The 27,599-nt window shown below is 53.8% G+C and overlaps 4 protein-coding genes across 8 annotated transcripts in view; 1 reads left to right on the forward strand and 3 right to left on the reverse strand.

Moving 5' to 3' along the window:
- Nucleotides 1-2,138, reverse strand: part of LOC103529755 (dual oxidase 2) — a 21,174-nt gene extending 19,036 nt beyond the window's left edge. Inside the window, exons 1-2 of the mRNA XM_030457289.1 lie at nucleotides 2,124-2,138; nucleotides 1,776-2,047 (exon numbers count right to left, since the gene is read on the reverse strand). Coding sequence (XP_030313149.1) covers nucleotides 1,776-2,047; nucleotides 2,124-2,138 — 287 coding nt within the window. The remainder of the gene's footprint in view (nucleotides 1-1,775; nucleotides 2,048-2,123) is intronic.
- DUOXA2 (dual oxidase maturation factor 2) lies at nucleotides 1,795-11,117 on the forward strand. 5 transcript variants are annotated; one of them, XM_030457228.1, is made up of 8 exons: nucleotides 1,795-1,902; nucleotides 2,212-2,369; nucleotides 4,568-4,731; nucleotides 4,871-4,928; nucleotides 6,678-6,812; nucleotides 7,006-7,219; nucleotides 8,181-8,395; nucleotides 9,888-11,116. In XM_030457228.1, exons 3-8 carry the CDS (start codon nucleotides 4,585-4,587, stop codon nucleotides 10,088-10,090), a joined length of 972 nt encoding a protein of 323 aa, XP_030313088.1. In that variant the 5' UTR covers nucleotides 1,795-1,902; nucleotides 2,212-2,369; nucleotides 4,568-4,584; the 3' UTR covers nucleotides 10,091-11,116. The 5 variants fall into 5 exon arrangements, with proteins under 5 accessions (XP_030313088.1, XP_030313089.1, XP_008493456.2 ...); XM_030457229.1 differs by lacking the exon at nucleotides 1,795-1,902 and adding an exon at nucleotides 3,082-3,167 and having other exon boundaries at nucleotides 1,972-2,369; XM_008495234.2 differs by lacking the exon at nucleotides 1,795-1,902 and having other exon boundaries at nucleotides 1,972-2,369.
- Nucleotides 11,118-11,235: 118 nt separating this feature from the next.
- LOC103529750 (dual oxidase maturation factor 1) lies at nucleotides 11,236-16,553 on the reverse strand. Its single transcript, XM_008495229.2, has 7 exons — nucleotides 16,492-16,553; nucleotides 15,798-15,961; nucleotides 14,878-14,935; nucleotides 14,185-14,319; nucleotides 13,819-14,032; nucleotides 12,360-12,574; nucleotides 11,236-11,514 (listed from the first exon to the last, which is right to left on the reverse strand). Exons 2-7 carry the CDS (start codon nucleotides 15,942-15,944, stop codon nucleotides 11,300-11,302), a joined length of 984 nt encoding a protein of 327 aa, XP_008493451.2. The 5' UTR covers nucleotides 15,945-15,961; nucleotides 16,492-16,553; the 3' UTR covers nucleotides 11,236-11,299.
- A 6,016-nt stretch (nucleotides 16,554-22,569) lies between these two features.
- NMB (neuromedin B) lies at nucleotides 22,570-26,271 on the reverse strand. Its single transcript, XM_030457252.1, has 3 exons — nucleotides 26,136-26,271; nucleotides 25,560-25,762; nucleotides 22,570-22,793 (listed from the first exon to the last, which is right to left on the reverse strand). The coding sequence occupies exons 1-3, from the start codon at nucleotides 26,269-26,271 to the stop codon at nucleotides 22,746-22,748; spliced, it is 387 nt and encodes a 128-aa protein (XP_030313112.1). The 3' UTR covers nucleotides 22,570-22,745.
- Nucleotides 26,272-27,599: the final 1,328 nt, after the last annotated feature.

Here is a 27,599-nt window from a genome sequence, read left to right on the forward strand (position 1 = left end):
AAACATTAAACCTCTGCACTGGTTGCCTTTTTGGTTCTGGCCTCAGCTCCAAGTTATCCAAGATTTTTCAGCTTTGGCTGGGAACCTCCTCACAGCAAGGCTGAGACAGAGCAGTCCTTTCAGGAGACAGTCAAGAAGAACGTGGCCAAGGAAGATGGGCATCTCACCAGTGGCACTCAGCTGTCCCACAGACTCCTTTCCCATGCTTCAGCTTCCTGCTCCCCATGCTGCTCGCCCCATGTGTTGAGGACCAGTTGCCAGGCTTCTCCAGGAAGAGATCCTGCTCTCCTACCTGCCTCCCAAATCCTACAAACCATCTGGGGGGTCCTTTGCTTGATGTAATGACACCAGACTGACCTTGGAAGCCCATGGTGCAGCTGGCCAAGGGAAAGCCCTGCAAGCTTGGATTAGTTCCACAGACTTGTCAAGCTTTCCAGAAATTTTGTAATTTCTTATGAGCCCTCCCATCTCTGCTTTTCCACAGATTCCCTGTGACACCATTTGGAAAGTCATTCCCTCTTTCTGCACTGGCTGGAATCAAGCACCCATTTCCCCAGCTTTATCTTCTATCAGATCCCTGTGCCTTATCAAGGTCTGGAGTTTCACACCCCTCTCTGTTGCAGCAAGTGCAAACACATAGCTTGCCCCAGAGCAAGGAGCTCTTACTCCACCTGATCTCAGCAGATTTGCCTCCCCTAGAGTTGGAGCTTTGGCCTCTCCTGAGCTCTCCTCAGAGCCTCATCTCAGCTGGGACTGTGGGACCCATCAGAGAGAGCAGCAGCCTCACTGCAGAACTTGGTGTGATCACACAGGTAGAGAAAAGGAGTTTCAAGGTATTTAAGAAGCTTAGAACCTGAGCCCTATGGTCCTTGTTACCCACAGTTTATTTCTAGCTCTGCCCAGTGCTGGTGAGACTTCCTGGGGGACTGCCATCTTTTCCCATCAGCCAGCCAGCCCTGGGCTATCAGGGCTGCACTTCCCCAGCCCTGGCTGTCAGCCAGAACATCCCCAATATATGTGCAGGCTATGGACACAGGGACAAGTGATGTCTCCAGTTTTCCCCACCTGGCAACACCCCCGGGGCCAGATGCCCCAGTGTCACCACACTGCACAGCAGGGACTCCCTCTCTTCCTGTCCCAACAGTGCCCCTGCCCATGCAGTGCTGTGGAGCCGCTCCCGCACAGGCAGGGATGTGCGTGGCTCCACCGCACCCTGCAGGTGAGGACATGCATGACCCATCCCACCGTGTCCTCACGTGTGACCCAGATCCCCCCTAGTCCTCCAGGCAGGCAGGGACGTGGGTGGCCTCAGCCTCCTGGTGCCCCAGGCAGGCCCTGGCTTCTTGGACCCCCATGCAGATGGGGACGTGTACCCGCATCTCATACTTCACCCTGCCTCCCACGCGGGTAGGGACACCAGTAAGCCCTGCTATCCCATGTAGGAGTGTGTGTGTGGGATCGTGATCCCATCCCACTCTGTTCACCACAAGGGAAAGAAACGCGTGCCCCGATCCCTTCTGCCACCCCTCCCCCCCGCCCTCCGCACGATCCCATTTGTCCCCTAAAACAGAGACGGGAGCAGCACGACCCCTGCCCTCTCCACGGATGACACCGCTCGCATGCCGACCCCCGGCAGATAGCGGGTCCCTGACCCCCACGAGGGAAGGGACACACACGTGCCGTCCCTCCACGCAAGAGTAGACAACGCGTGTCGCCGATTCCCCGGACACCCCCCCGCACTCGGGGACACGCGTGCCGGCGGTCGCGGCGCTCACCTGGGCGCGGAGCTGCGGGCAGTGCGGCGGGGCGGGCCGCGGCGGCATTTACATCGGCTCCGCACCCGCCGCCGCTTATAAGAGCGCGGTGCGGGCCGGGGCCACCCGATGCCGCTACCACCGTCAGGTAGGTGGGTGGGAAAGATCCGCCAGCCCCCGCACCGCCCCGCCCCAGCCCACCGCCCCCCTGCCCTCTCCCCTCCCGCGGGGAGCCCCGAGTCTGTCCCAGCCCTTGGCGGGCTCCGGGGCGCGGGATCCTCACGGGGTTCCGGCTGGGCAAGGATGGGGACGAGTTAACCCGGAGGTTTTTACTGTCCCGGTTTGACTCTCACAGGGGCAGGGAAGTGCGAGGGAATCCGTCATTGTCGCCCCCCCCTTCCCCACCCGTTTTCCCCCTCCCATCCCTGAACTGCAGCTCTGACCATTCGGTTTCCAGGGGACAAGACTGTCCTTTCTTTGTTCCAATGGAAAATACCAATCTGAAGCCCCAAGCAACCCAACCGAGGAGTACTGTTGGCTCTGCTGAGAGAAGGTTTTGGGTGGGCACTTCCACGAGGTCGCCTCCAACTTGATTTATTCTGGGACAGGATCTCTGTAAGTAGAAACTGCTGGAGGTTGGGCAAACTTTCTGCCTCCTTTGCCCTTCGCCCTTGCCGGTTTAAAAGATTTTAGAATTCAAAATAATTTTAAAAGGTAATTTTTAATATTTTTACTAATTTAGAAGTTGTCCGTTTCTTCTAAATTACTGATCTTTCATTAAAGATGTCTCAAGTCTTTTCTCTTGCCATGCATTGTGACAGGGGGTCACATCCTCCTCTGCATGGAGGATGTTTTCCAAGGAGAAACCTAACCCTCAGTTTCTCCTGCCTTGAGCTGCAGGCACCAGTTTTCCACTTCAAATATTCAAAAATGCCAGGGACCTGGTCTCCTTTCTGTGCAGGGTAATGACTGGGAAGACATCAACAGAAAGAGTTGTTTCCCTGGAAACCCTCTGTAAAATTACCCCCAGAAGTTACAAAGTGAGAGAGCAATGCAAATATCCCTTGATATCGTTTGAAACCTAAATTTATGTTGTAACAGGCAGCATTTTCCTCATTACCTTCTGTTTTTTCAGTTGTTACTTATTTTTTCTCTGATTTTAGCTGCAGGGAGTTTCTTTTTGGTGAATACATGTTTGGAAATCATTCTTTCCCTCATAACATCTCACAGGAAATTGAGGCAAAGATGTAATGAATCCAGTGGAATTCAGGCTATTAAGATTTCACTTGTCCTGGGTTGAACGATTCATTTAGTTCTTCTCCTCCAGCCACTCAGACTTTGGATCCTGCAGATGGACATCCTGCAGATGCCACACCATAGCATCAGGACTCAATTACAGCTCTTGTTTGCCAGGTAACCACAGCAGGAATGATGGTTGCCCCTCTCCAGGCTTGGCATTCCAGGGAAATATCCTGAAGCAGTTACAGCAAAATAGGGCAAAGCAAGATTTGTAAGTGCCCAAGAGCTCTGCTATTCTGGAGCAGAGAGGCAAGATGAGGGCAGGTCTAGATCAGTTGTGAGCCCATTGCACAAACCCTGACTCTGCTGAATTGTTTGCTGTAATGAGACTGGACAGAGAATTCCTCCGAAACCAAATATGTCTTTTTGCATTGAAAAGTGACTTCAACTGCCCAGGTAAACCATTTCATGATCCTTATTGTAATTTCCTCACCCACTTCTAGGGATTTGGGATTTTTTGTGGCTGAATTGCTCTAGGTTGGATCTTAACCTACAATCACAAATGCTGCTGCTTTCAGAAAACAAGAATAAAATCATCTGCTCCATGCAGGGACAGAATGAAATTGTATTTGGTCTTGAGTCATATTAGCTCAGGTGTTCCTTGACTTTAGAAGACTTCCCAGGGCAGCCACACACAGAGATGCTATTAAATAAGGAGAATAAAAGGACTAAGCATGTAATCAGTTTTGGTAGAAAAGATCTAGCCTGGGAAGGTGGGAAGCTTTGTAATTGTGGGAACTGAAGTGTCGGTGGGAGTTCAAAACCATCTGTGGAAATTATACGTGTCATCTGCCATCTGATTTCATGTAACTCAGTTTTCTATAGCCTTGGGTTGTGCTCCTTGGACCCACATCTCATTTCTAGGGCTTGTTTCCTGGCCCCTCTGGACCAAGAGCAGAAATGCTCCACCCTCCCTAGACTGTTCTTTCACAGCTCCTGGGGAAAAGCCTCTTTGGGGAGAGGGAGTGGAAATGGGGGTGATTTGCTTTCTTCTTCCTGCTCATGGTGGCCCCTGGCTGGGGATAAAATCACCACTGTGAAATCAGAGTTCTCAGGGATTCCTTGTCATTTTGGAGGAAGGCTGCATATGCCAGTAGTTTCCAGATAGTAGACCTACTCTAAGGATGCACCACAAAGTGGAAAGCCCTGGCTGGACCTCCTGTTGCAGAAGACATGGCTCTGTCCTCAGAGGAGCTGCTTGACAGATTTCTGATCCTGGGCTGCCCCCTCAAGCTACAGCAAGACAGCAGCTTGTGGTTCCCCACTCTGCCACAGGTTCTGCTGGCCACTGGAGCCCTGCCCCGGGCACCTCCTCTCCTCCACCAAGGGCTGGGGAGTATTTCACCCTGCCTGCTTCCTTGCAGTGTCACATTTCCTCGTTCCCTCTGGGGAGTTTTGAGGTGGACCTCTTGCAGCTGGTTATTCCAGAGCTGAGCTGGGGCTGACCACCACAAGCTTGAGGCAGCCAGGCAGGGCAGTGCCACATCACTGCTGTCACCGTCTCCCTCCTGCAGGCTACCAGGGGTGCGGGATGACTCTCTTTGATGGCGTCTACCCCTTCTACCTGCAGCAGAGGAAGGCTGCAGTGTTTGATGTCAGCACCATCATCGTGATCGTGGTCTTCCTGACGTTTGCCTGCAGCTTCCTGCTCATCATCCCAGGCATCCGCGGATGGGCGGTGGGTGACCCCTCTACCCGGGGATACCCATTTGCTCCTCGCGTTTGGAAGCTGGGACCCCCTGGGTTGGTTCGGGGTGAGGCAGGAGAACAGCCAGGGCTGTTCCTCCGCTCCTGAGGTCCCACTTCTCTCCCCGCAGAGGCTGTACTGGACACTCCGGGTTCTCCTCAGCCTGGTCGTGGGAGTGGTGATTGTCGGTAAGTGCTGGACGGCCCTTGGGGGGTGGGTCTGGGGGCAGGATCACAGCAAGGGCTGTGCCTGGGAAAGGTGAACTGGTGGTCACAGACCCTCTGCCCAGCCCGTGCTCTGCTAAGAAGTCACACAGCTTCCCAAAAGGGCTTCCTCACCCCTGGCGTGGGGATTCAGAGCATGTGGGGGTGCCCATGGTCACCTCTGAATCGAGAAGGGACTTCGGTGGCTGTGGCTGTGCCACAGAGGTGCAGCAGCCCCAGCTCGGGTGGGCTGCATGGTCCCGTGTTCCTCTGGCTGGCCACATCCTCCCGAGCTGCTGAGGGAGCTCAGCTGAGCAGCTCAGGCTGCGGCCAGGCACGTAGGGAGGGTGAGAGAAGCCTTGCAGTGACCTGCAGAGAGCAGGCTGAAATAAAACACAGGCAAGGCAGAAGTATGTGGGGGCGGGGGTGGTAATAAGGACCTTCCCGGGAGCCAGTCAGGAGAAGATAGAGAGGATTTGGTTGAGAAAACTTCAGAAAATCTTCCGTAATAGTGTCTGAAGGTGGGAACCAGGTTGTGGGATTTCCAACTTGGACAGGGCAAGAGGGTGTGTAAATAAGAGGTACCGAGGGGATAGAAGATGCCAGGTGGGGAGAGCTGCCAGCCTTGAGCTTGAATCAAACAAACTCTTCTGCTGTTAAGGGCAGGGCAGAGGACAAAACTTCTTGGAGAGGGATGATGAAGCCCAGGATGAACGACTCAACCCTTAATATGACCAGGCAGTAGGAGCAGATATCCAGGCTGTAACCAGCTGCTGGATTCTGTCAGTTGACAACACAAGCCAGTCCTGGTGGTGGGAGATGCCACCAGAGCTGCCCAGGAAGATGGTACCAGGATGGAGAGGGCAGGTGAGCAGAGATCAAGGTTTGCTCCACAGCCTTGATCAGCTCAGCCCTGGAGAGCCATCTGGCACCATTCTCCTTACAAGGATGCAGCCGGGTGCTGCTTGGGCACACAGGAGGAATTAGTTGTTTTAAAGCCAGTGTTGGGGGTTCTGGCTGGTGGCAGCAGGACACTCCACCCTGCAGCTAGAAAACGTTCCTGCAGAGCTGCTGCTGGATCACTGCTCTCACAAGTTGATTCAAGAAGCTGAACTTATTTTCAGGCAGGTTTAAAGGTTGTGTTTGGCCTGAGATTAAATCATTGCCTTCACTTTTAGTGAATTAAGGAAACAAAGCCCACCACAAAGTGAAAGTGTGTCAAAAAAAGACAGTTTGTTCCAAAAATCATGTACCAGAAAAGTTTCTGTTTCTGGCACTTGCCAGCTCTCTCTACCAGCTCTGTCTTTCTCTCTGTCTTCTTCACTGCTGCCTAACAGTGCAATCTAGAGACCTCAATATTTAGCAAAGAAACTCACCCTTGTTCCTGAGGCTGAGGAAGTGGCTCATCTCCCAGACCTGTCCCTGGGGGCTGCGGTGCTCGCCACGGTGGGGACCTTGCAGGGAAGTCCCGGAGAGGATGTCCCAGGAGGAATCAGGTCATAGGGTTTGTCACTGGGGATCTGAGCTCACCCACTCCTGGATCAAGGGAGTGGATGCTCCACAGGGGGAGGACAGGTGAGCTCTGCCAGGGCGTGGGAGCTGGTTGAGGCATGTCCTGGTGGCTGATTCAGCTGTCCCAGCCTCCCTACACTCCCTGCAGTGCCACACCATTCCTCCAGCACAGCAAAGCCTGAGACTGCCCCTCTCTAAGCCCTGCTATCCTTTTCCTGGCAGCCGTCCACTTCACAGGGGACTGGGAGACCGGGTGGGTGACAGCAAACACCTCCTACAAGTCCTTCAGCAGAGCCCTGGTGAATGTGGACATTGGGCTTCACGTCGGCCTGGCAGGGGTGAATGTGACACTCGTGGGTGAGCACAAAATCCCCCTCTGCAGCTCTGGAGCAGCCACAGCTCCAGGACAAGTGCCCTGTGGGTGGCATTGGTCTGTGTGTGGGCTCCTGGGGTGTCCTGTGTTCCTGTGGGGGGTTCCTGTCCCTGGGGTGCCCCTGGCTGTCAGCATTCAGGCTGTGGGGACAGGATCTCAGTCTTCTCCCTCTGGCAGGAAACCCGGTGAATCAGCTCAATGAAACCATCAGCTACAACGAGCACTTTGCCTGGAGTTTCAGTGCTGACTACGACCACAGCTACAGTGCAGGCCTGGAGAAGGGGCTGCCCAGCCCCATCCTCTACGTGGCAGAGAAGTTCAGCAGGCAAAGTCCCTGCAGCGTGCACGGGCAGTACCGCATCTCCGGCCACTACGCATCGGCCATGCTCTGGTGAGCTTTTCTCTCTTGGTGCAGACAGGAGAGACACAAGGATGTGGGAAAGGCTTTGCTACCCTTCCCCATAGGAAAGCAATGTGTCTAGATGGGCCTCTGCAGGGCCTGCAGTCAAGCCAGTGGCCCTGTAGGTGCCTTGAGGTGAGCAGATAAGAGGTGGTGGCACAGGAGAGAGGAGCGTGGTACAGATCCCTACTGTGATGTGGGTTAGCATGATAGCACATGGGTGGGTTAGGATGACAGCAGTAGTCCATCCCCATGAAGGGAGTTGGAGCTGTTTAGTCTGCAGAGGAGGAGGCTTGGGGGAGACCTCATCACTCTCTACAACTCCCTGAAAGGAGGTCAGAGCTGGGGGGCGGTTGGTCTCTCCTCCCAAGTAGCTACCAGTAAGACAAGAGGGCATGGGCTTAAGCTCTGCTAGCTTAAATATTAGGAAGGAATTCTTTCCAGAGAGGGTGATCAGGCATAGGTATGGGCTGCCCAGGGAGGTGGTGGATTCTCCATCCCTGAAGGTTTTTAAAAACAGAGAGGAGGTGGCACTTGGTGCCAAGGAGAGTTGTCCTGGTGGTACCACAGAACAAGAGCTCCTGGTCCATAGCTGAAAGCTTTTCCTGTTACCCAGCTCCTGAAAGAAGTCCAGAGCTACTGCAAATGACTTGCACATGCTCCTGCCATTACCCCAGCCCTGCATGCTGCTCTGTGGGGTCTGCACTGCCCAGCACATGGAAGGGTGGGGACCTGAGATGGTCCTGATAGTGAGTGGGATGCTGTAGCCTGCTACAATCTGTGTGCTAAGCAAGGGGAATAGGAAATCGGGGCTGACTGCAGCCTGCCAACAGAGCTTCTCCACCTCATCAGTGCAACCTGGACCCCACAGTACACCTTCCACATTAAAATCTTCACATGGAGCTTCCTAACCCATGGCACAACTCATCTGTTGTTCTTCCATCGTCTCCAGGGTGGCCTTTTGCACTTGGCTCATCTCCAACATGCTCTTCTCCATGCCCGTCCCAGTCTATGGAGGCTACATGCTGCTGGTCACAGGAGCTTTCATGATCTTCTCTTTGCTCTCCTTTTCCACCGTGAGGAACTCCTTGATGTGCCCAATCCACTTTGGGACCTCAGTCCTGCACACGGGCCTTGGGGGATCTTTCTGGCTCACACTAGCAATTGGTAAGGACACCAAACTACACCAGGGCACACAACCATGTCCCTCTGGGGGCAGGAGTCCTGGTGCCTTCTCTCCTGAAGTGCAGGTGAGAGAGCTAGGATGGAGTCTACCTAGACTTCAGCAAAGCTTTTGTCACCTTCTCCCATAGCATTCTCCTGAAAAAGCTGTCAGCCCACGGGAGGGCCACCAGAGAGTGGTGCTGAATGGTGCTGCATCCAACTGGCAGCCATAGTGTCCCCCAGGGATCAGTCCTGGGCCCAGTTCTGTTTAATATCTTCATCAGTGATTTAGATGAGGGGATTGAGTCCACAATTAGCAGATTCTCAGATGACACTAAGCTGGGGGGAGTGTGGATCAGCTGGAAGGCAGGAGGGCTCTGCAGAGGGACCTGGACAGACTGGAGAGTTGGGCTGATCCCAATGGGATGAGGTTCAACACAACAACCCCATGGGGAGATCCAGGCTGGGCACAGAGTGGCAGAAAGGGACCTGGGAGTCTGGATTGCCAGGAAGCTGAACAGGAGCCAGCAGTGTGCCCAGGTGGCCAAGAAGGCCAATGGCATCCTGGGCTGGCTCAGGAACAGCGTGGCCAGCAGGTCCAGGGAAGGGATTCTGCCCCTGTGCTCAGCCCTGGGGAGGCCACAGCTTGAGTCCTGTGTCCAGTTCTGGGCCCCTCAGCTCAGGAAGGAGATTGAGGTGCTGGAGCAGGTCCAGAGAAGAGCAAGGAGGCTGTGAAGGGATCCAGCACAAGTCCTGTGAGGAAGGGCTGAGGGAGCTGGGGGTGTTCAGCCTGGAGAAGAGGAGGCTCAGGGGAGACCTCATCACTCTCTACAACTCCCTGAAAGGAGGTTGGAGCCAGGGGGGGGGTTGGGCTCTTCTCCCAAGTAGCCACCAGTAAGACAAGAGGGCTTGGGCTTAAGCTCTGCCAGGGGAGGTTTAGCTTAGATATTAGGAAATACTCTTTTTGGAGAGGGTGCTCAAGCATTGGAATGGGCTGCCCAGGGAGGGGGTGGATTCTCTGTCCCTGGAGGTTTTTTAAGAAGAGACTGATGTGGCACTGAGTGCCATGGGCTGGGAACCACAGTGGCAGTGGATTAAGGGTTGGACTTGATGATCTCAGAGGTCCTTTCCAACCCATCTGATTCTGTGATTCTGAGTGCAGTCCACCAGAGCCCCAGCCTGTGCCTTGGTGAAGCAGATCCCAGCAGAGATGAGGAAAAGTTTGGCAGGAGGGGGAGCACCACTCTCATCTCAAAGGTGATGGAGAGATTTTTTTAGTCCCTGAGGTGCAGTAACACAAGGAGATAGAGATCATTTGCCAGGGTTTTAAGATGCATGCCAGGGTTTTAAGATGTTTAGCACAGCACCTGAAGCCACCCCATAGAGGAGAAGGCTGTCTTCCATAAGAGGAGGCTGTGTCCTCCTGGCAGGGAACCATCAGAGGAGGGGTGTGGGGTGGGAAGTGCTGGCTCTCACAGGACACATTGTCTCCCAGGTTTGCTCTGTTTCTTGGCTGGGATCACTGTTGTCACATTGCACTACTTCAGCTTGGACCTACTGAAAACTTTCTTTGATCTCCGGGAGGACAAAGTGGAGGAGCATCAGGAGATGATGACTGAAGTGTATGTCACCCCTCATTTTCTGAACAAAGAACTGCCTCCTTCTCAGGCCCCTGGACTCAGCCCCAACAGCATCTAGAAGAGTTTTTCCCACTCCTTCCCTGAAGGTGGACCTGAAAGGGCAGATCATAAACCCTTCTGGATGTCCCCAGGGACTTATTTCCCCACCCAGCTACCTCTGAGGAGTGCCCAAGCCCAGGCTGGGTGCCTCCTTGCTGAGAAGTACCCTTGCAGACTCTATCTCCTTGACCATGGCCTCTGGCAGAGGGCAGACCCAGCAGCGAGCTGGCAAAGAGCAGCTCACAGCCCTGGCCACTTAACCTGCATGCTCAGCTGGGGCTCCATCCCAGCAGAAATTCCCATCCTACTCCATACCCAGGCCACACTGGTGACTCCCTGAGTCTCCAATGGGCACCCAGAACCACCCCAGAAACTGAGATCACTGGGGAGCACCCAGGGCTCCTAAAGCCAGTGATTAAATCTGCTCATTTCTTCCTCAAACACTGACATTAGCATAGACCTTTAGATGTAGGTAGGAAAGCCAGGAACAGATTCAGATCCCATCAGGCTGGGTGCTGCTGGATGAGCAAGAGCAAAAAAGCTGCTCCAGAAATCAAGACTAAGTGAACATGTGATGGAGTTTGCCTGGGGTGGGACAGGAACATGGGGATGAGGTTATTTTCAGGAAGAGAGGAAGGAAGGGAGGAAGGGAGGGAGGAAGGGAGGGAGGGAGGAAGGAAGCAAGCAAGCAAGCAAAAGGGAAGGAGGAGGTTACCCCCATGTAGCTGGAGCAGACTCGAGCTGGCTGGGCACACCATGGAGTCAAACCCAGACAAGGTGAGACATGAAGTGCCTCCAAGCAGAAGATGGGCTCTGGAACCAAACCCCCTGCCTGATGGAGACTCCACGGAGAGGAGAGGGAGATGGCTATTTCTGAATGCTGGAGACCTGGGCAGCTTCAGTCCAGTTAACTGTAAACAACATCATTTAAGTATTTTGGCTCTTTTCTTTCTGAGAGAAGACCCTTGGTGTTAAGTTCCTGATTTCTTCCACGTGATGGCTGTGTTGCACCCACGTGATTTCCATCAAGAATTAGTATTTTCAGTAAAGCTTTATTAAAAATAACCATCTCATTTGAAATATTCCAGGCACTGGGGGGGAGGGGAGGGGTGGCTTTCTAAGCAGGGCCTATAAGGTTTTTGTGCCACCAGGACTCCTGATGGGGTTGGACTGGAATGTGAATTCAGGAGAGGTGCCCTCAGGCTTTGCCCTGCCTCACCCCAGTGCCTCACAGCTGGGTGGCTGTCACCTCACAAAGCTCACCCAGGGGGACCATCAGCACCTCCTGTGCAGAGGAGCTCATCTCAGTTGGTAGGTAGGACTTGTACCACCCCTCCTCTTCTTTTCTCTTTCCCTTGTCCAGGTTAAATACAAGCTTCAGCTTCTCAGGCTGCATGGAGTTCAGGATGATGATGCCCAACCCCAGGAGCAGGCACAGCAGCCCTGCAATGCACAGAGACACATTAGAACCTCCTGCCCATTGTGTCCCAGTCCCATCCAGACCTGCACCTGGGGCTGGAGTTCATCAGCATGTGGCATCACCCAGGAGGTCAAGGGAAGATCTAATTTCCCTCTCCACATCTTGACTCTGCCATCAGTTTGGGCTCCCCAGTAGAAAAGAGAAGACAATGAACTGGGGCACATGTCCATGAGAGCTGGGGCTGTCCCCCATGTGTGGGGACAGGTGGCAGGAGCTGGGCTTGTTTAGCCTGAAAAAGAGGAGTCTACAGGGGTATCTCATTGCCATCTTCTGCTACTGAAAGGAAAAAAGGAGGCAGTTCTCTTCTGGGAGGGTGTACCACTGTAATATGGGAAATTCTACTGCGGTAAGAGGAAACACTTGCTGCCCAGGAGTGGGAGAGCTGTGGGGTCCCAAAAGGCAGAGAGGGGATCTCCAGCCACAGGAACATTCACCTCCCAGACTGAATGAGGCTAACGTGGCTTTGAGGTGAGTCCTTCTCTGGGCAAGAACTGAGAAAGACACCCCTGAAGGTCCTTCCAGGCCATGTTTCCCCCTGACTCTGCAATTCATGACTTCTGTGGCCCTTCTCTGGGCACCCCTCCATGCAGACAGCTTTGGCCATTCAGACCTCCTGGCTGGGCAGCTCTTCCCCTCCCTCCCCCTTCTTACTGATGCTATCACAAATTCTTCTATGTAACTGAACAACAACAACAGAATCATTTTCTGTCACCAGTCAGGGGAAAAAAGAGGCACTGCTGGGGCATCACTGAGCATCACCACTGCAGGGATGGCAAACAAAAGGCCCAGGAGGCAGCTGAGCACTCACCTGTTGCTAATGTCAGCCAAAAGGATCCACCATAGTCTGTTTTCAGGGAAGCTGGACCAAACTGGATAGGACATTTTGGAGTGTTCTTTGCAGTGAAGAAGAAGAGCAGTGAGAAGAGCATCAGCACAGCAGTGAGGAGGAGCATGAAGCCACCGTAGAGCAGGATGGGCATGGAGAACAACAGGATGGAAATGAGCCAGGTGCAAAAGGCCATCCTGCAGAAGGACAACAAACCAAGCAGAAAGTGTCATGCATGGACCCTCTTCTCAGTGTCTCCTCTCCATGTCCCAGTGGAAGGATACAGCCCTGGACAATCTGCTGTAGCTGGCCATGCTTGAGCAGGGGGGTGGACAGGCTGCTCTAAGGACATCCCTTTCAAGCCAAACAAATCTGTAACTGAATGGTGGAGCTGTGGACAGGGGTGGAGAGGGATCTCCATGCCAGGGGGCATCCAGTGTTGAAATCAGGAAGCCCAAAGCACCTTGATGTAGCTTTGACATCAGTCCTGCTCTGGGCAGGGGTCTGGAGGAGGAACATTTCGAGGTCCATCCTACTTAACTCTGTCTCTTGTGGTCCTCTCCCACTGCTACCCCCAGGCAGTTCCCACCTATTCAAAGGGAGACTGGCAACAAGGGAGACCTTTGTTTGGAGAAGGGCAGAGTGAGCCATGCCCACACCTGATTCAGCACCTGGAGTGGGCCCAGCTGCCAGCCCTGCCCTGCGAGGCTGTGGAAGTGAGCCTAACAAATTGTTCTGATTCCAAGAATAATAACAAAAAATAAGTTCACATCAACACCCCTGCCTTGAAATACTCCTTCTCAAGAGCAGGAGGGTTTGGGCAGGGCTAGTTATTTTTTCTGACAATAGAAAGGGAGATACAGACAGGGACTTGGAGCCTATGTCCACTGAGGGAATCACAAGAGTCACCTTTGCCTGCAGTGCCTTTCCTACAACCACTGCAGCACATGGGGTTGCCCTGAGACTCCACAATCACAATACACACAAGAGCTCTCAGCTCTACGTCACAAGACATCTCCTCCAAGCATCCTCTTGATGGTCCCTCCTGCTCCCCACCAGCAGGTCTCAAGCCCTCTGGGGCATGCAAGAGGAACCCCCCTCACAGCTGGTCTTGTCAGGGCTCAGCATCTTGCTTGGGAGAGGACCTTGTGCCATGATGCCCCACGCCACTGCATCTGCTTTCCTTTAAAGGGAGAATAATTTTTCTCCAACTTCAATTTTGCACATCAGGGCTGAGGACACAGAAGAGCTCTAGGGAGATGGGCAGGCTGGGAAGCATGAGCAGCCCTGGTTTTGCAGAAGGGCAGGTGCCAAAGATCAGGAAAGTCTCTGGCATGGCCTTGCACAGAAGAGGTTGGCTCCATCAAGATGACTCTGCTCTGCCTGGGTCTTTTCACCTCCCACTGAGCAGGGATAGGGCTGACCTCTCTCTCCAACTCACCAGAGCATGGCCGATGCGTAGTGGCCGGAGATGCGGTACTGCCCGTGCATGCTGCAGGGGCTTTGCCTGCTGAACTTCTCTGCCACGTAGAGGATGGGGCTGGGCAGCCCCTTCTCCAGGCCTGCACTGTAGCTGTGGTCGTAGTCAGCACTGAAACTCCAGGCAAAGTGCTCATTGTAGCTGATGGTTTCATTGAGCTGATTCACTGGGTTTCCTGCCAGGTGATGAAGATTTAAGACCCTTCTCAGCCTTGGAGGCAGTTCAAAGACTGACTGATCTGGGGGCTTGAGGCCCCAGAGCCCTGGTATCCAGGAGCACAGCTGCTAAACATGCACCCAATCCCTTCCTGTTGTGATCTGCACTCACCCACGAGTGTGATGTTCAGCCCCACCAGGCCAATGTGCAGCCCAATGTCCACGTTCACCAGGGCCCTGCTGAAGGACTTGTAGGAGGTGTTTGCCATCACCCAGCCAGTCTCCCAGTCCCTGGTGAACTGTACAGCTGTAAAGATTTTGAAGGTTACTCATGGCCTGGTGGCAAGACATCGAGTGCTGGAAGCACCTCCCATGATGCTCACCATTGCCAGAGCATCATCTACCCCATCCCAAGGGCAAGGCCTGGGCTGTGAGCCCCAGGGGTTGGAAGCCTTTCCCAACATCAAATCCAGACCATGACCCTGAGACCCCCCACTTGTGTTGGTTTCTCCTCAGACCCATTGCAGTCCCTAGGCCTAGATACAATGGGGCTGATGTGTGGCCACTGTCAGGTCCTCAGATGAGCCTGGGTCCCCTGGCAGTTGGCTGTGGGCTTTCAGTGACTGCCCTGGAGCTGGTCAACCACCTCACCTGCCCTTGGAGAGAAGACAGATGGGTGCTTGCACCTCCCACTGCTTGCAGGAGCCAGAACCCAGACACATGCAGGGGTCAGTTCCCCATAAACCCATCCTCCTGGATGGATTTTGCTGGCATTTGGCTGCTTTGTTTGCCCTCCCTTTTCTTTCTCCTCCATTCCCTGTGTCTTGGCCATCTTTGAGCTCCTCCCCAGGACCCTGCTACTCACTGAGGACCACTGCTCCCACAAAGAGGCTCATCACCACCCGCAGCAACCAGAAGAGTCTCTGTAAAGAGGGAGAGGTCTCAGTCAGATTTTACTGTGGGGTTCTCATCACCAAGCATGCAATTTAGAAATGGCAACTGGTGAGAAGTAAGCTGGTCCCTCCACTGGGGAGGGTGGGTAGCATGAGGGACATGTGGCAGGGACATCCTTGATGAGGATGGAAATGAGCAGCATGAGGGAGGGAGGAGCATTGATGAGGGAGGCAGCAGGGAGATTCTGGCAGAGCAAGAAAGTCCAAGCAGCTCATCTGGGAAAGCTGCTGTGGGATGGAGGATGGGGACACTCCCTTGGGTAGTTCTGTGATGGGATTTCCACACTGATCCAAGGCTATGTCTGTGGGTGTGCTGGCAGCTGGCCACAGCTGGAGACAGAAGCAGCAGCCGGGGGTCCCATGGTGTGTCCCCTGGGAGGGTGACAAGCGGGCAGTGTGCCAGGGGTGGGCTGGCAGCAGGGCCAGTTGGCCACTGGCCGTGGAGCTGTGCTGGGGCATGCACGAAGCACTCCTCCTCCTCCTCCTCCTCCTTTTGTTGGTGTTGCAGGGAAGGTGGAGCGGTGCCTTTGAACCTCACCCTGTTTTTCCACTCCCCTGAGATCACTCGGGCTTGCTCACAGAGAAATTCAGCCAAGTTCAGATCTGGACACCTTGTAAATTTGGGATGGTGGAGCCTGGGGTCTCCAGCATGGGGTTAGATGCTGGGTTGGGCTGGAGTTCACACCAAGGCTTGCAAGAGATCTCACAGCCCTAGCCATGAACCTGTGGGCATGTCTGCTCCCCAGGTCTTTTGTGGAGGCTGGGAAGGAGGAAACGTGGGATGCACAGGGCAGGAACCAGAGGGCTGAGCACCCCCAGCCTCTCCACTTACCCCCCTGCCCCGGATCCCTGGCAGGATGATGAGGAAAGTGGCCAACATGGAGAGGAAGATGGAGATAATGATGGCCCAGGTGGTGTCAAAGGGGAAGCAGGTGTTGGCACTGGGGTAGAAGGGGAAGGAGCCGTTCCACAGCGTCATCCTGCTACCCAGGGCACCTGGAAATCAGCACCCAGAGACACACCAGGGAGAAAAATCACCATCACACTTCTACCTACCCTGTTTTCTCCACAGAGCCAGCTCCTGCTCACCTGCCAGCACGCTGCTTGTCCCAGGCACGGCTGTGCATGTATCTGGTGCCCTGGGCAAACACTCCAACATCTCCCACAGGAGCCTCCATCTCCCTAGTGTACCTCCCAGAGCAAAGCAGGCTTGGACTCACCAGGACTGTCCCCAGGATGTGCCAGCAAGGTGAGCCCAGGTGGCCAGACCTCTCGCTCCCCTCCTCTGCCTCTTTTCCACCCTTGGTCTCTTGCCCCTGTTCCCACCCTTCCCGGTTCAGCTCTTTGGTTCCCGCTGGATGAATCACGGCACAAACACGGGCTCAGCCCCACCGGGCTGCTCCCCACAGAGCCCCGGCTGGAGGTCAGCTCCAAAGAAACAGCAGAAACCCCGAGGGGACAGAGAAACTGCCTGTCCCACAGGCAAGAGCAGAAACCCCCGTGTCTCCTTCCCGGAGCCCCCCTACCTCCGGCACGGCGGATCCTGCGGAGCTGCTGGGGATGCTGCCACCTCCCGCGCCGTGGGCGAGGAGCCAGCCCAGCCCGGCAAGAGTTGGGTTTCTCAAAGGATTTTTTGTTGGTGCCCGCCCCCAGAGGCACTGGTGAGGCCCCACCTCGGATCCTGGGTTCGGTTTGGGGCCCCTCACTACAGGGATGTCCTGGTTTGGGCCAGGATAAAGGGGATTTTCTGTCTTGTACTTTTGCTTTCAGCTCAGTCTCTTGTCAGCAGCTGCACTGCTGAAATGAACAGCAAGTTTCTCAGGCAGTGTCTGCTCCTGGGACTGATCCCACTCCATGGTTATTGTTACAGCCAGAGCCTGGTGTGCAGAGCCAAGGACACTGCTCAGCTCTGAGGAACATTTTACCCTCCAGAAGTAGTAAAGAGGTCCCACCTGCAGCCTCCTTTGGGGAGGAACAGACAAGAGAGATGCCAGAATTGACCAAACAGAGGATTCCATCCCATACACCTCATCCTCAGGATAAATTTGAGGGATCACAAGGGTCAAGCCAGCTTCCAGTTTCCAGCTTCCTGCCCTTCCTGCCTTTCCTGCTTCCCTTTCTTCACCTGTTCCCTGTTTCCTTCGGCATCCTGGGAGGATTCCATCCATTCCTCTGCCTGTGGTCCTGATCCATCCCAGCCTGAATCTGTGTGTTCCTGCCTCCAGCTCCCAACTGCTGCTGACTCCAGGATTCCAGCCTGGACTTTTCCAGGGCTGCCCTGCAGCCTCAGTGGTGACGTGAGAGTTACTGGGGGAAAGGGGGGAGGAACCTGGGATCAATTTTCCTGTATATTTGCATATATTTAGTAATTTTTCCTATTTATCATTACTGTTTCATTAAAGCTGTGTAGTTCAGTTTCCAACCCATCAGTCTCTCTCATTCTCTCTCCTTTCTTTATCAAGGAGGAGAGAGAGATTAATAGAGAGCATCTGTCACTCGGTTTAATTGCTGGGCCAGTGTTAAGCAAGAGAAAATACTGAGGGGCTGGAGCCTGTCCAGAGAAGGGCAAGGGAGCTGGGGAAGGGACTGAAGAACAAGTCTTATGAGGAGCAGCAGAGGGACCTGGGGTGTTCAGTGTGGAGAAGAGGGGGCTGAGGGTGATCTTGCAGGGGGAGTGGCTGCGTGGTCTCCTCAGTGACCCTGATTCTGCTCCCTGGAAAGGTTCCAGCTGACCTGTCCATCCCTGGGCAAGGTGCCACAGGGGCTGGTGAGAGGGATCAGAAGAGAGAGGCACAGAGCTAGAGGGGTCCCCAGCCTTGTTACACAGAAGATGCTAAGGACACTAACCTTAGGCCCTACTGTGGAGATGATGGAAATCCAAGGTTTTGGGGTTTGTTCTCATTCTTTGGCATTTTGGTTGGCTAAAGCAGGTTGCACTGAAGCCAAGAGGCCCCCAGTGTGGCAGAAACATTTCCTGGTCCACAACTGGGGGCTTCCCTCAGAAGCTGACACGTTTACTGCTGTTCCCTGGGTTTTCTTTCTGCACCCCAGCAGACAGCCTGGCCAGGTGCCCTGACACACTGTCCTTCCCATCTCCTTGGCAGAGCTGGGAAGGAGGGAGGGAGGGAAAACCAGGTTTAATTCAAACCCAATGGGAAATAAAGGCATTTCTGGCCAAAGAGTTTGTCAGTTCCCTTTCAAATCCCAGTCTGGACACCAAATCCCTGGAGGTTGTTAAAAAAATTAAATTAAATAAAGGGTGTTGAGGGTGATGTGTCCGGGAAACACGTGTGCAGAGCTGGGATCTGATGGTGCCGGCAGTGCCAGGGGTGCGGCGCCAGCTCCAGCTATGGCAGCATCTGCAAAGCTCAGGGAGATGAGGACTTTTAGGTTGGATATTAGGAACAATTTCTTCACCAAAAGGGTTATCAGGCCCTGGCCCAGGCTGCACAGGGTAGTGGTGGAGTCACCATCCCTGGAAGGATTTAAAAGCCGTGTAGATGTTGTGCTGAGGGACATGTTTAGTGGTGGCCTTGGCAGTGCTGGGTTAATGGTTGAACTGGATGATCTTAAAGGTCTCTTCCAGCCAAAACAACTCCATGATTCTTTGACTTCACAGCAATTGGCACAGATCATGATGGCTTTGAAGAGGGCACAGCAGGGCAGCCAGTCCTGGGTGAATGAGTGTGATAGGGAGCACTCCACAAAGCTTGGGACACCAATGACACCAAGTGGTGGCAGTGGATTTTCACAAATATCCCCCCTGAGCCAGCTCTTTCTCATGGGGCAGCACCACAACTAAGCAGAAACAAAGGTCAGTGATGAGGATGTCTTGGCTCCACCTTTCCTACCTCACTTTGTGTCCTTTTCCCATCCCATGGCCAAAGCTTTCAGGCTCTGTCCAGGAGACCAAGTTCTGAACCATCACCATTCCTGAGGGTCTGTTCTGAGGATCTCTGCAGTGGTTTTTGTGCCTCAGAGAAGCAGTCCCAGTGACCTCAGTTGGGTCAGTGGCCTCGTTGCCTCTCTGCTTCTGGTGGGTAGAAGCAGAAAGATCTGCTGTGAGCAAGTTCTTGAGTCCAAGCAGCAGCATGGAGGGGCAGCCTTGAGCCAGAGCAGCAAAGGAAACAAATGCAAAGCTGGAAAACAATCAAAAACAAATAAAACAACCCAAGAATTTGCTCATTTCCCTGGCCTGCTCACCAGGCTTTGGTCATGGAAGACTGTGACCTGATGAGTGATAGGGCATTGTGGTGAGAGCCTGTGCATCCTCTGGCCCAGCAGATGAACGTCAGAAAGGCAGATGCCAAGGCAGATGCCAAGGCAGAGCAGGCAAATTGCCAAAAAAAAAATTGTATTTCTGACCCTCTCACTTTGTAATTTCAAATGCAGAGGGTTTGTTTGGGGCTTGAGGGTTTGCTTGCCTCTGTGGGAGAAGGAGAACCATTGCCTCAGTCAAGAAGTGAAGCAGGTCACCCAGCCTTCACACCTGGAGGTTTTCAAGACCTGGTTAGAGAAAGCCCTAAGTTACTTGGTTTGACCCAGAGCTGACCCTGCTTTGAGCAGATAGTTGGACTGAAGATCTGCTAAGCTCCTCTCCAGACTGAGTTATCTTATGCTTCTAGAATGGTATAGATGCTAGACACCTTACTCCTCAGAAACATATGGCTCAGGGGGGCCATCATTGCTCCAGGAGTCTACATAAGCAGTTCAGAGGAGGAAGATGAAGAAGTGCTTCATGGTAGAGCACCCCTTGAATGGACCACTGCCTGTGGGGGACCCATGCTGGAGCACAGACATTCCCCAAGGGACCACAGCCTGGTGATGAGCCCGTGACAGAGCAGGGACACACCTGTGGAGGTGTAGCCCTGCCCTGGTCCACTTGCACAGAATCACAGAATCAGCACTTCCCACCCCACACCCCTCCTCTGATGGTTCCCTGCCAGGAGGACACAGCCTCCTCTTATGGAAGACAGCCTTCTCCTCTATGGGGTGGCTTCAGGTGCTGTGCTAAACATCTTAAAACCCTGGCATGCATCTTAAAACCCTGGCAAATGATCTCTATCTCCTTGTGTTACTGCACCTCAGGGACTAAAAAAATCTCTCCATCACCTTTGAGGTGAGAGTGGTGCTCCCCCTCCTGCCAAACTTTTCCTCATCTCTGCTGGGATCTGCTTCACCAAGGCACAGGCTGGGGCTCTGGTGGACTGCACTCAGAATCACAGAATCAGATGGGTTGGAAAGGACCTCTGAGGTCATCAAGTCCAACCCTTAATCCACTGCCACTGTGGTTCCCAGCCCATGGCACTCAGTGCCACATCAGTCTCTTCTTAAAAAACCTCCAGGGACAGAGAATCCACCCCCTCCCTGGGCAGCCCATTCCAATGCTTGAGCACCCTCTCCAAAAAGAGTATTTCCTAATATCTAAGCTAAACCTCCCCTGGCAGAGCTTAAGCCCAAGCCCTCTTGTCTTACTGGTGGCTACTTGTGAGAAGAGCCCAACCCCTCCTGGCTCCAACCTCCTTTCAGGGAGTTGTAGAGAGTGATGAGGTCTCCCCTGAGCCTCCTCTTCTTCAGCCTCAACACCCCCAGCTCCCCCAGCCCTTCCTTACAGGACTTGTGCTGGATCCCTTCACAGCCTCCTTGCTCTTCTCTGGACCTGCTCCAGCATCTCAATCTCCTTCCTGAGCTGAGGGGCCCTTTGCAACTTCAGGATAAACCAACCTTGGATCTTGTTTTGGTTACAAGTGCAGTGAGTTGGGACGATCGGGCACTCCCTGATCATACCCAAAACTCCTGCTGCCGGGATCATAGCCTGATCCAGCAGGTATCAGAACTGCACAATGTGGAAAGTCCTGGAATGGTGCAGTTGCTGTGCTACCAAAATCACCTAACACAAGCTGTGGCCAAAATGAAAAAAAAAAAGAAAAGAAAAGAAAAGGTATCGACCAAAGTCAATCATCTGGAGATCCTATGAACACAGGTGCTACATGAGAGCCTTTGAGCTCTCAGGGAGGGCAGTGATCTGTGACCAAGTCCCTCCCCTGAGCTGGGAAGCCTCTCAGGGGCTTTCATGAGGCTCAAAAATCATCCACTGGTGGATGCTGATTAAAAAAAAGAGGAGTAATTCACTGCAATTTTAGTGAAGTGTAAATATTGTTTGGTACTGCTAATTATCATTTGCAAAAGGGAAAAATCGGAAAAAAATTAAATCCTCGCTTTATGTTGCCTTGTAGGTGTGTAACATCTTGGTTTGCAACAAACCACCTTCCACTTACCCACCCATGAGAAACAGAGGGAGGGAAGGAAAGGGAGAAGGGAGAGGGGAGAAGGGAGAAGGGAAAAGGGAAAAGGGAAAAGGGAAAAGGGAAAAGGGAAAAGGGAAAAGGGAAAAGGGAAAAGGGAAAAGGGAAAAGGGAAAAGGGAAAAGGGAAAAGGGAAAAGGGACGGGAAGGGACGGGAAGGGACGGCAAGGGACGGCAAGGGACGGCAAGGGAAGGCAAGGGACGGCAAGGGAAGGCAAGGGAAGGCAAGGGAAGGCAAGGGAAGGCAAGGGAAGGGGAAAGGAAAGAGGAAAGGAAAGAGGAAAGGAAAGAGGAAAGGAAAGAGGAAAGGAAAGAGGAAAGGAAAGAGGAAAGGAAAGCCATCGGGGACAGTGTATCCTTTAGTGACAATGAGGAGGAGGAGAGGTCCTGGGAGTAACAGTGAGCCTGGCAAAGGGGAAGAGAGGTGTGGAAATGCCTGGGAAGGTTGGTTGAATCTGTACTCAAATACTTCTGTATTAATTGGCAATAAAGTTAAACTCCCCAAGCTGAATCTGTTTTGCCCATGACAGGAATTACCAGGTGGCCTCTCCACCATTATCTCCACTCATAAGATAGTGATGGGAGGAGATGGGGGACAGACAGACAGGCAGCTTGGACAGGTTCTTTCTGTGTAAGTGGGAGAATGAGGATCTCACCCAGGGATCTCATGGCAGGTTTCTGCTGGGATGTTCAGGAAGCTGCTCACCCTCCCATGAGCTTGCCTGGGTGAGATGTGAGCTGGTGGTCCCATGACATGACCTCAGGTCAGGAAGCCCATTAGGCTGTCACTCAATCACTTCTGCTGGCTGAGAGACATCTGGTCTGTTCCAGTGTCAAACCCCATACACTCCGTCATTATTTTTCTGGTTTGTAATTAGTTTTAAGCCAAGGCTTTGCTAGAGCTAATGAAAAGGTCTGCTGGTAATCTCTCCAGCAAATTATTTGAGGTCAAAGGGACCTTAAAGTTCACTTGCCATAAATGGGGACACCTCCCTCTAGCCCAGGCTGCTCCAAGCCACAATAACCAAAGAAGGTTATTAAGATGCTCCAGTGGTAAGTGCTGTAATCTGCTCATCCAAGCTTGCCATGCAGCTGTTAGGGTCTCCTTCCGTGAGGAGAGGCTGCAGATACTGAATCTGATCCCCACCTGGATGCTGAGAGCCAGGAGCTTCCCTCCATCCCCACCGAGTTGCTCCCACTCTCCCTTCTTCCTGCCCAAGTCCTAGGGGTCTGTCATCCCACCCCTGCTGAAAAGCCTGAGCCAGTCTGTGCAAAGAGCCAGTTTTATTCAGGGGGGCACATGGAGAAAGCAGCAAACAGACAGGACACACACAGGGAGGCTCTGTTCATACCAGCAACTGCTATTCACCACATTACAGACAGAATAAAGAAAAGTGATGTTGCTACAGAAACCCACAAGGACGAGGCTCTCCTCCGTTTCCCATGCAGACCTCACCCTCCATGGCTGGGCTGTTTCAGTTTGAGAAATACTTCTCCAGCACCTTTGCTAGAAGCCCTGTCTCCTACAAGAAAAGGCACAAGGGTGAGACAGAGTCCCAGGCACAGCCTCCATCACCTGCTGGGTACCACAGGGTAGAGGATTAGATGAATGTCCCATGCTGGGCCACGATGGCACATTTCAGGGGTGGCCTGGGACAGCACATTAGAAGGAAAGAGCCAGGAGCCTGGCTCCTGCCTCCCATCTTGTGCTCCAGCAGCTGAACCACAGCTGGCTGCAGAAATGCCTGTTTGCAAACCCCTCTGGAGCAGCACACAGACTCCTGATTTGCAAAGGGATGGGACATCCAGACTCCAGATGGGAGACATGGGACTCAAGATGCTTGGAGTTCCAGCCCAGGAGTGCAGGCAGGACTAACCCACATGAAGGAAGACCAAGCAAAAAGCCTAAGCTCTGCACTTCATTTAATGCTTAGGGAGGAAGAACCAGTTTTTGAAGGAAAGGGCATCCTCAGAAAAGGAAAAGCCCACTGGGCTTTCCCATAAAAATCAAGTTCCTTGGATACTTACCCTGCCAGGAAGCACAGCAGGCTTGCTGGGGAGCAACACTTTGAGAGCAGGTTAACTCTTGCCTTGCTGACCAGCTTGTCCCCAGGAAGGGAGAAGCATCTTTGCTTTTCTAAACCAAGCTGAGGCAGAAGCAACAGATGCTGAGCAGGGGGAGGACAGAGGGTTTCAGGGAGCAGAGCTGCTGAACAGTACATGGGGCAGTGCAGGCACAGGCTGGGTGTTGGCTCCAAGCATCCAACACCTTGTTAGGGTGGCAGGGATTGGCATTGGCACTGTGTCACCCACAAACCAAGAAAAAATAAGGTGCCACAGAAAAGTACAACACAGACAGCACTCAAAGGCAGCAGGGAGCAGCAGGCCTGTCGTATCAATGTACACTTCAGAGGAAAGGATGCACTGGGGAACGGGTGGCAAAGAAAGCAGCAAGAAGGCAGGAGTTAAGTCAGTTGAGGTGCTCAGAGGTACCCAAAGGGCAGAACCAGACCTACTGCCCAGCAAGGTCTCCACTGCCACCAAGAGGATGCCTGAGGTGAGAGGTTTTGGGAGGAGATGAGGGGCAGGAGCCAGATGCACATCAGGCACCCGAGCTGTGACACCACCCGTGTGCAGGACATGCCATCAGAGCAGCAGGAAGCTGGCCACCATCTGCTTGAAATCACCCTCCAAGAGCAAAGCTTTGGCACCCTGACACACAGACTGAGTGCTACAACAGGTACTGGCAGGGTGGGCAGGGCACTGACACTGTGGGAGCCACAGGGGTCACTTTTATCAAACACACAACACACTCATGCAGAGCTTAGCAGAGGAGGCAGGCTGGCACAGCCACCAGCTCTCCCATCACCTCAGGCAGTCCATGCAGCAACAAATACCCTCCTCCTCAAAGGCTCCCCGAGGAGGATGCAGAAGGGTTCAGGACTTTCACAGCCCTCTTCTCCCTGGCAGCTGCATTCTAGAAGCAAAAGCTGCAGCAGCACAGCAGTCACAGCACCTTACAGGGGGTAGGGTGGGCTGGTGTCTCCACCATGCCCAGTTGTATCTCTGTGGTGGGAAGCCCTCTGTCCTGATGGAACCAGCTCTCTAGGAAAGCTTTAATTCACTGTAGTCTGACAAAAATGAATCATGAAGACACTTGAACAACCAGTGCCACTCAGGCTCACATCCCTGCAACTCTGCCCCACCTCTGCCTTTCCCCCCCCAAAAAAACCCAACAAAACCAAGAGCAAAGAATAGGAGGAAGTGCTACCTAAACCTAAATAACAGAAGTCATTCTACCTGTGTGCAGTGTGACTGGATCGCTTCTCAAGCACAGCAGCTTGGTGGGACAGCACCTGCAGGACCCACCCAAGAGGATTTCATCCCTTTTAGGCTCTCAGTTACCTCCTGAAGCAACCAGACAGGGCGAGACACCAGGGGAGCATGCATGAGGCAATAAATAAGCAGAGCCACATGCACCAAGCAATTCCATCTCCATGCCCTCTGTGAGGATCTGTGCATGAACATTGCTCCTAGGGGTGGGTTTTCCACCAGGAGCTGGATCAGCTCAGAGGCAAAAGCCACATCAAGGAGGCTGAGGACCTGCTGCTGCACAGTGGGACTGTGGAGCCCCTGCCTGCTCCCTGAGACCCACTCTGCAGCAACATAACTGAAGCACACCTCCTCCCCTCTGCAAGCCAGGATAACAAAGCTCTGATCCCCTTAGGAATGAGGGATCCTGAGCACAGTGACACAGACCCAGGATGGGCACACCAATCCTGCAAAGACCTCTTTGCAGGACAAACTCCTCTCCCTGCACACACAAAGCTGTGTCCTTCTTGGTCTCTTGCTACACAAATAGAAAGGGAAAGGGTTTTCCCTGGCCATGCAGCATCTGGAAAAGGGGACGTTTCTTCACAGCAGCCACAGTGGCCAGCCATCCTCCTCTGCATCTGGCTGAGGAAGACCCAGATGCTTATTAGCAAACCCTGGGCTGGAGATCACCACAGCCACAGCTCCATTGCAACATCCCTTGCTCATCTTCACACCTTTCCCAAGCATTTGGGACTGTTAGCCTCTGCCCAGCTAGACACAACCCTAAGGAGAATTCTGCTCTCCCCCTTTACAGATGATCTTTGGTTTAAGGAGGGATAACAGGAGCAGAAAGGGGGAATACACTTACAGCGGCCACTTAAGTGCTCCCATCTCCATCAAGGCTGGCTACTGCAGATAAACATCTCCACCACCTTTCTGCTCTGAGAACCCCCTTCATTTTAGTCAATATTCACCTGGTCAGTGAGGTCGTATTTCCCTTGGTTCTCATCCAAAAGTCTCTCTTGCAAGAGGATTTTCAGGAGCTCCCGGGTCAGCAGTTCCATCATCTCCTCCAGCAAGGCTCTGAGAGAGGGACCGAAGACCATCGGCACTGCAGGCTCCTCCGGTGACTCCAGGTGTGGGGAGCCCGTGACACTCTTCTTCCCCATGAAGTGACCTGCAATGACAAGAACTTGTGTACCTGGGAGAGGGAGGGAGGGAAGGATGGAGGGAGGGAGGACGGGGCTCCCGAGAAGCACCGAGCAAACAAAACGTCTCGATTTGTTACAGCCAAGCGAGGAGAAAGTCGGCAAATCCCGGAGCACGTCGGACTTTGGGAAACTTCCCCCTCCTGCTGGCGGGATCTCTGGGGTTTAACTCAGGCACCGAGAGATGCGGGAGGAAGTTCCCTCTCCCCTTTTGCCCACCACGGGTCCCGCCGGCCCCAGCACCCGCCCTCCGCCGGTGGGATGGAGCAGGGGCTCCCCGCGCCCGTCCCTCTCCGCGTCCCCGAGTCCCGTCCCGTTCCCTCCCCGCACATCGAGCAGTACCTGTGGCCCAGAGGTTTCCACGGGGATTCACCTTGATCTTGGCCGCCTGGCTGCGGTGCTCGGAGAAGTCGAGGTGGACGGCGGGCCCCAGAGCGACACCGCACAGCAGCAGCAGGAGCCCCCGCACCGCCGCCATAACACCGCCGCCCGCCCGGCACCGCTCCCGCACCCACTTATACACCGCGGGGCGGGGCCCACGCACCGACCGCCCCGGCCCCCACCGGGGGGCCCCACCGCCCCCGGCCCCACAGACCTCGGGGGGAAGCTCGGACTGCCCTGCTCAGACCGCCCTCGGGGGGCTCGGGACTCCCCGCTCCCTCAGGAGACCCCCGGCGCACCCCTCTCTCTTCCCCCTCCCCCGCTTTCTGCAAACCCCCAGCTGGGGCAACACAACCCTCAGAGCCCCAAGGCTCCTCACCCCAGCCCAGCTTGTGTCCCCCCATCTGAAACTCTGTCATCCCACTGCCTGAAGGGGGTGGGAAAGGCTTCCAGAGCCGAACCGAACGGCAGCGCCGCTCTGCCCCGGCCCACATTCCCTTTGGTGCCATCAGAGGAGGACATCGGGGGGGAATTTGTCCCGGCTCAGCCCAAGCTGCTTGCTCCCCGTTACCTCCTGTTTCTCTGACTCCTAAGGAACATGCTACATGATGTTTAAAAATGCCCTTGCAGGGACGTCAGCCAGCACCCACGGCCAGCTCTCAGCACCCTTGGGGACAGCCTCTCTGGGCTCACAGATTTTGACAGGTCAAGATCTCTAAGTAACAACCGCCCTGCCCCTCATCCCCTCCTGGTTATCCTCTTTGAACCCTGCCTCCAAGTAGGGCCTGGGAGGGGAGGCCCTGCTGGTGAAGACCAAGGCAAAGAAGGCACAGAGTACTTCAGCTTTGTGTCCACTGCCATTTGCAGTGATGGCTTTATGAACACTTCCTTGACTTTCTACAACTAAAGGAGCTTGTTGAGATGTGCAAGGAACATCAGATCTTCTGTACCTGAACTGGTATTTCTATACTTATAATTATAGAAGACCTGATGTTCCTTGCATATCCCAACAAACTTTGTCTTTCCCAATACTGCATCTACAAGCCCAGGAAACATTTTCAAATTTCTCCTATCCATGCTTCCACCTCCTCAATCCTGCCTCCTTACACTGTCATGTCCCTGACAGCTTCTGCCAAATTCTTCTGCTCCATAACTTTGACAGGAGGTGGTGGCTGGTAGGTAGGGAAGTGCCTAAGATGACCCAGTTCTCCTGAGAACTGGCACAGGGAAGATTTATCATGAGATGACCTTCTCACATTTACTGCCATTGAAGAGAAAAGGGCTGGAGGAGATTTGTTTCTCTTCCACAGCAGGGGGTTAGAGTCCAAACTGCAAATGCAGCTCTAATATGGGGAGGAAAAATGAGGAGATGTCATCCTCCAGTAGGACCACCACCCTTCAGGGAGGTGGCTGCCTCCCCTAGCC

This window comes from Calypte anna, chromosome 10 (assembly GCF_003957555.1).
Source record: "Calypte anna isolate BGI_N300 chromosome 10, bCalAnn1_v1.p, whole genome shotgun sequence".
NCBI lineage: Eukaryota > Metazoa > Chordata > Aves > Apodiformes > Trochilidae > Calypte > Calypte anna.

Bases quoted from the DNA above. Each gene is read 5' to 3' on its own strand.
- DUOXA2 (XM_030457228.1), top strand. From the start codon at position 4,585: ATGACTCTCTTTGATGGCGTCTACCCCTTCTACCTGCAGCAGAGGAAG. The intron at 4,929-6,677 runs GTAAGTGCTGGA...TTTTCCTGGCAG, and splicing joins CGTGGGAGTGGTGATTGTCG to CCGTCCACTTCACAGGGGAC. The intron at 6,813-7,005 runs GTGAGCACAAAA...TCCCTCTGGCAG, and splicing joins GGTGAATGTGACACTCGTGG to GAAACCCGGTGAATCAGCTC.
- NMB (XM_030457252.1), bottom strand. From the start codon at position 26,271: ATGGCGGCGGTGCGGGGGCTCCTGCTGCTGCTGTGCGGTGTCGCTCTG. The intron at 25,763-26,135 runs GTACTGCTCGAT...TTGTCATTGCAG, and splicing joins TGGAAACCTCTGGGCCACAG to GTCACTTCATGGGGAAGAAG. The intron at 22,794-25,559 runs GTGAATATTGAC...CTTTTCTTGTAG, and splicing joins AATACGACCTCACTGACCAG to GAGACAGGGCTTCTAGCAAA.
- LOC103529750 (XM_008495229.2), bottom strand. From the start codon at position 15,944: ATGACGCTGTGGAACGGCTCCTTCCCCTTCTACCCCAGTGCCAACACC. The intron at 14,033-14,184 runs GTGAGTGCAGAT...ATCACCTGGCAG, and splicing joins GCTGAACATCACACTCGTGG to GAAACCCAGTGAATCAGCTC. The intron at 11,515-12,359 runs GTGAGTGCTCAG...TGTGCATTGCAG, and splicing joins TTGGCTGACATTAGCAACAG to GGCTGCTGTGCCTGCTCCTG.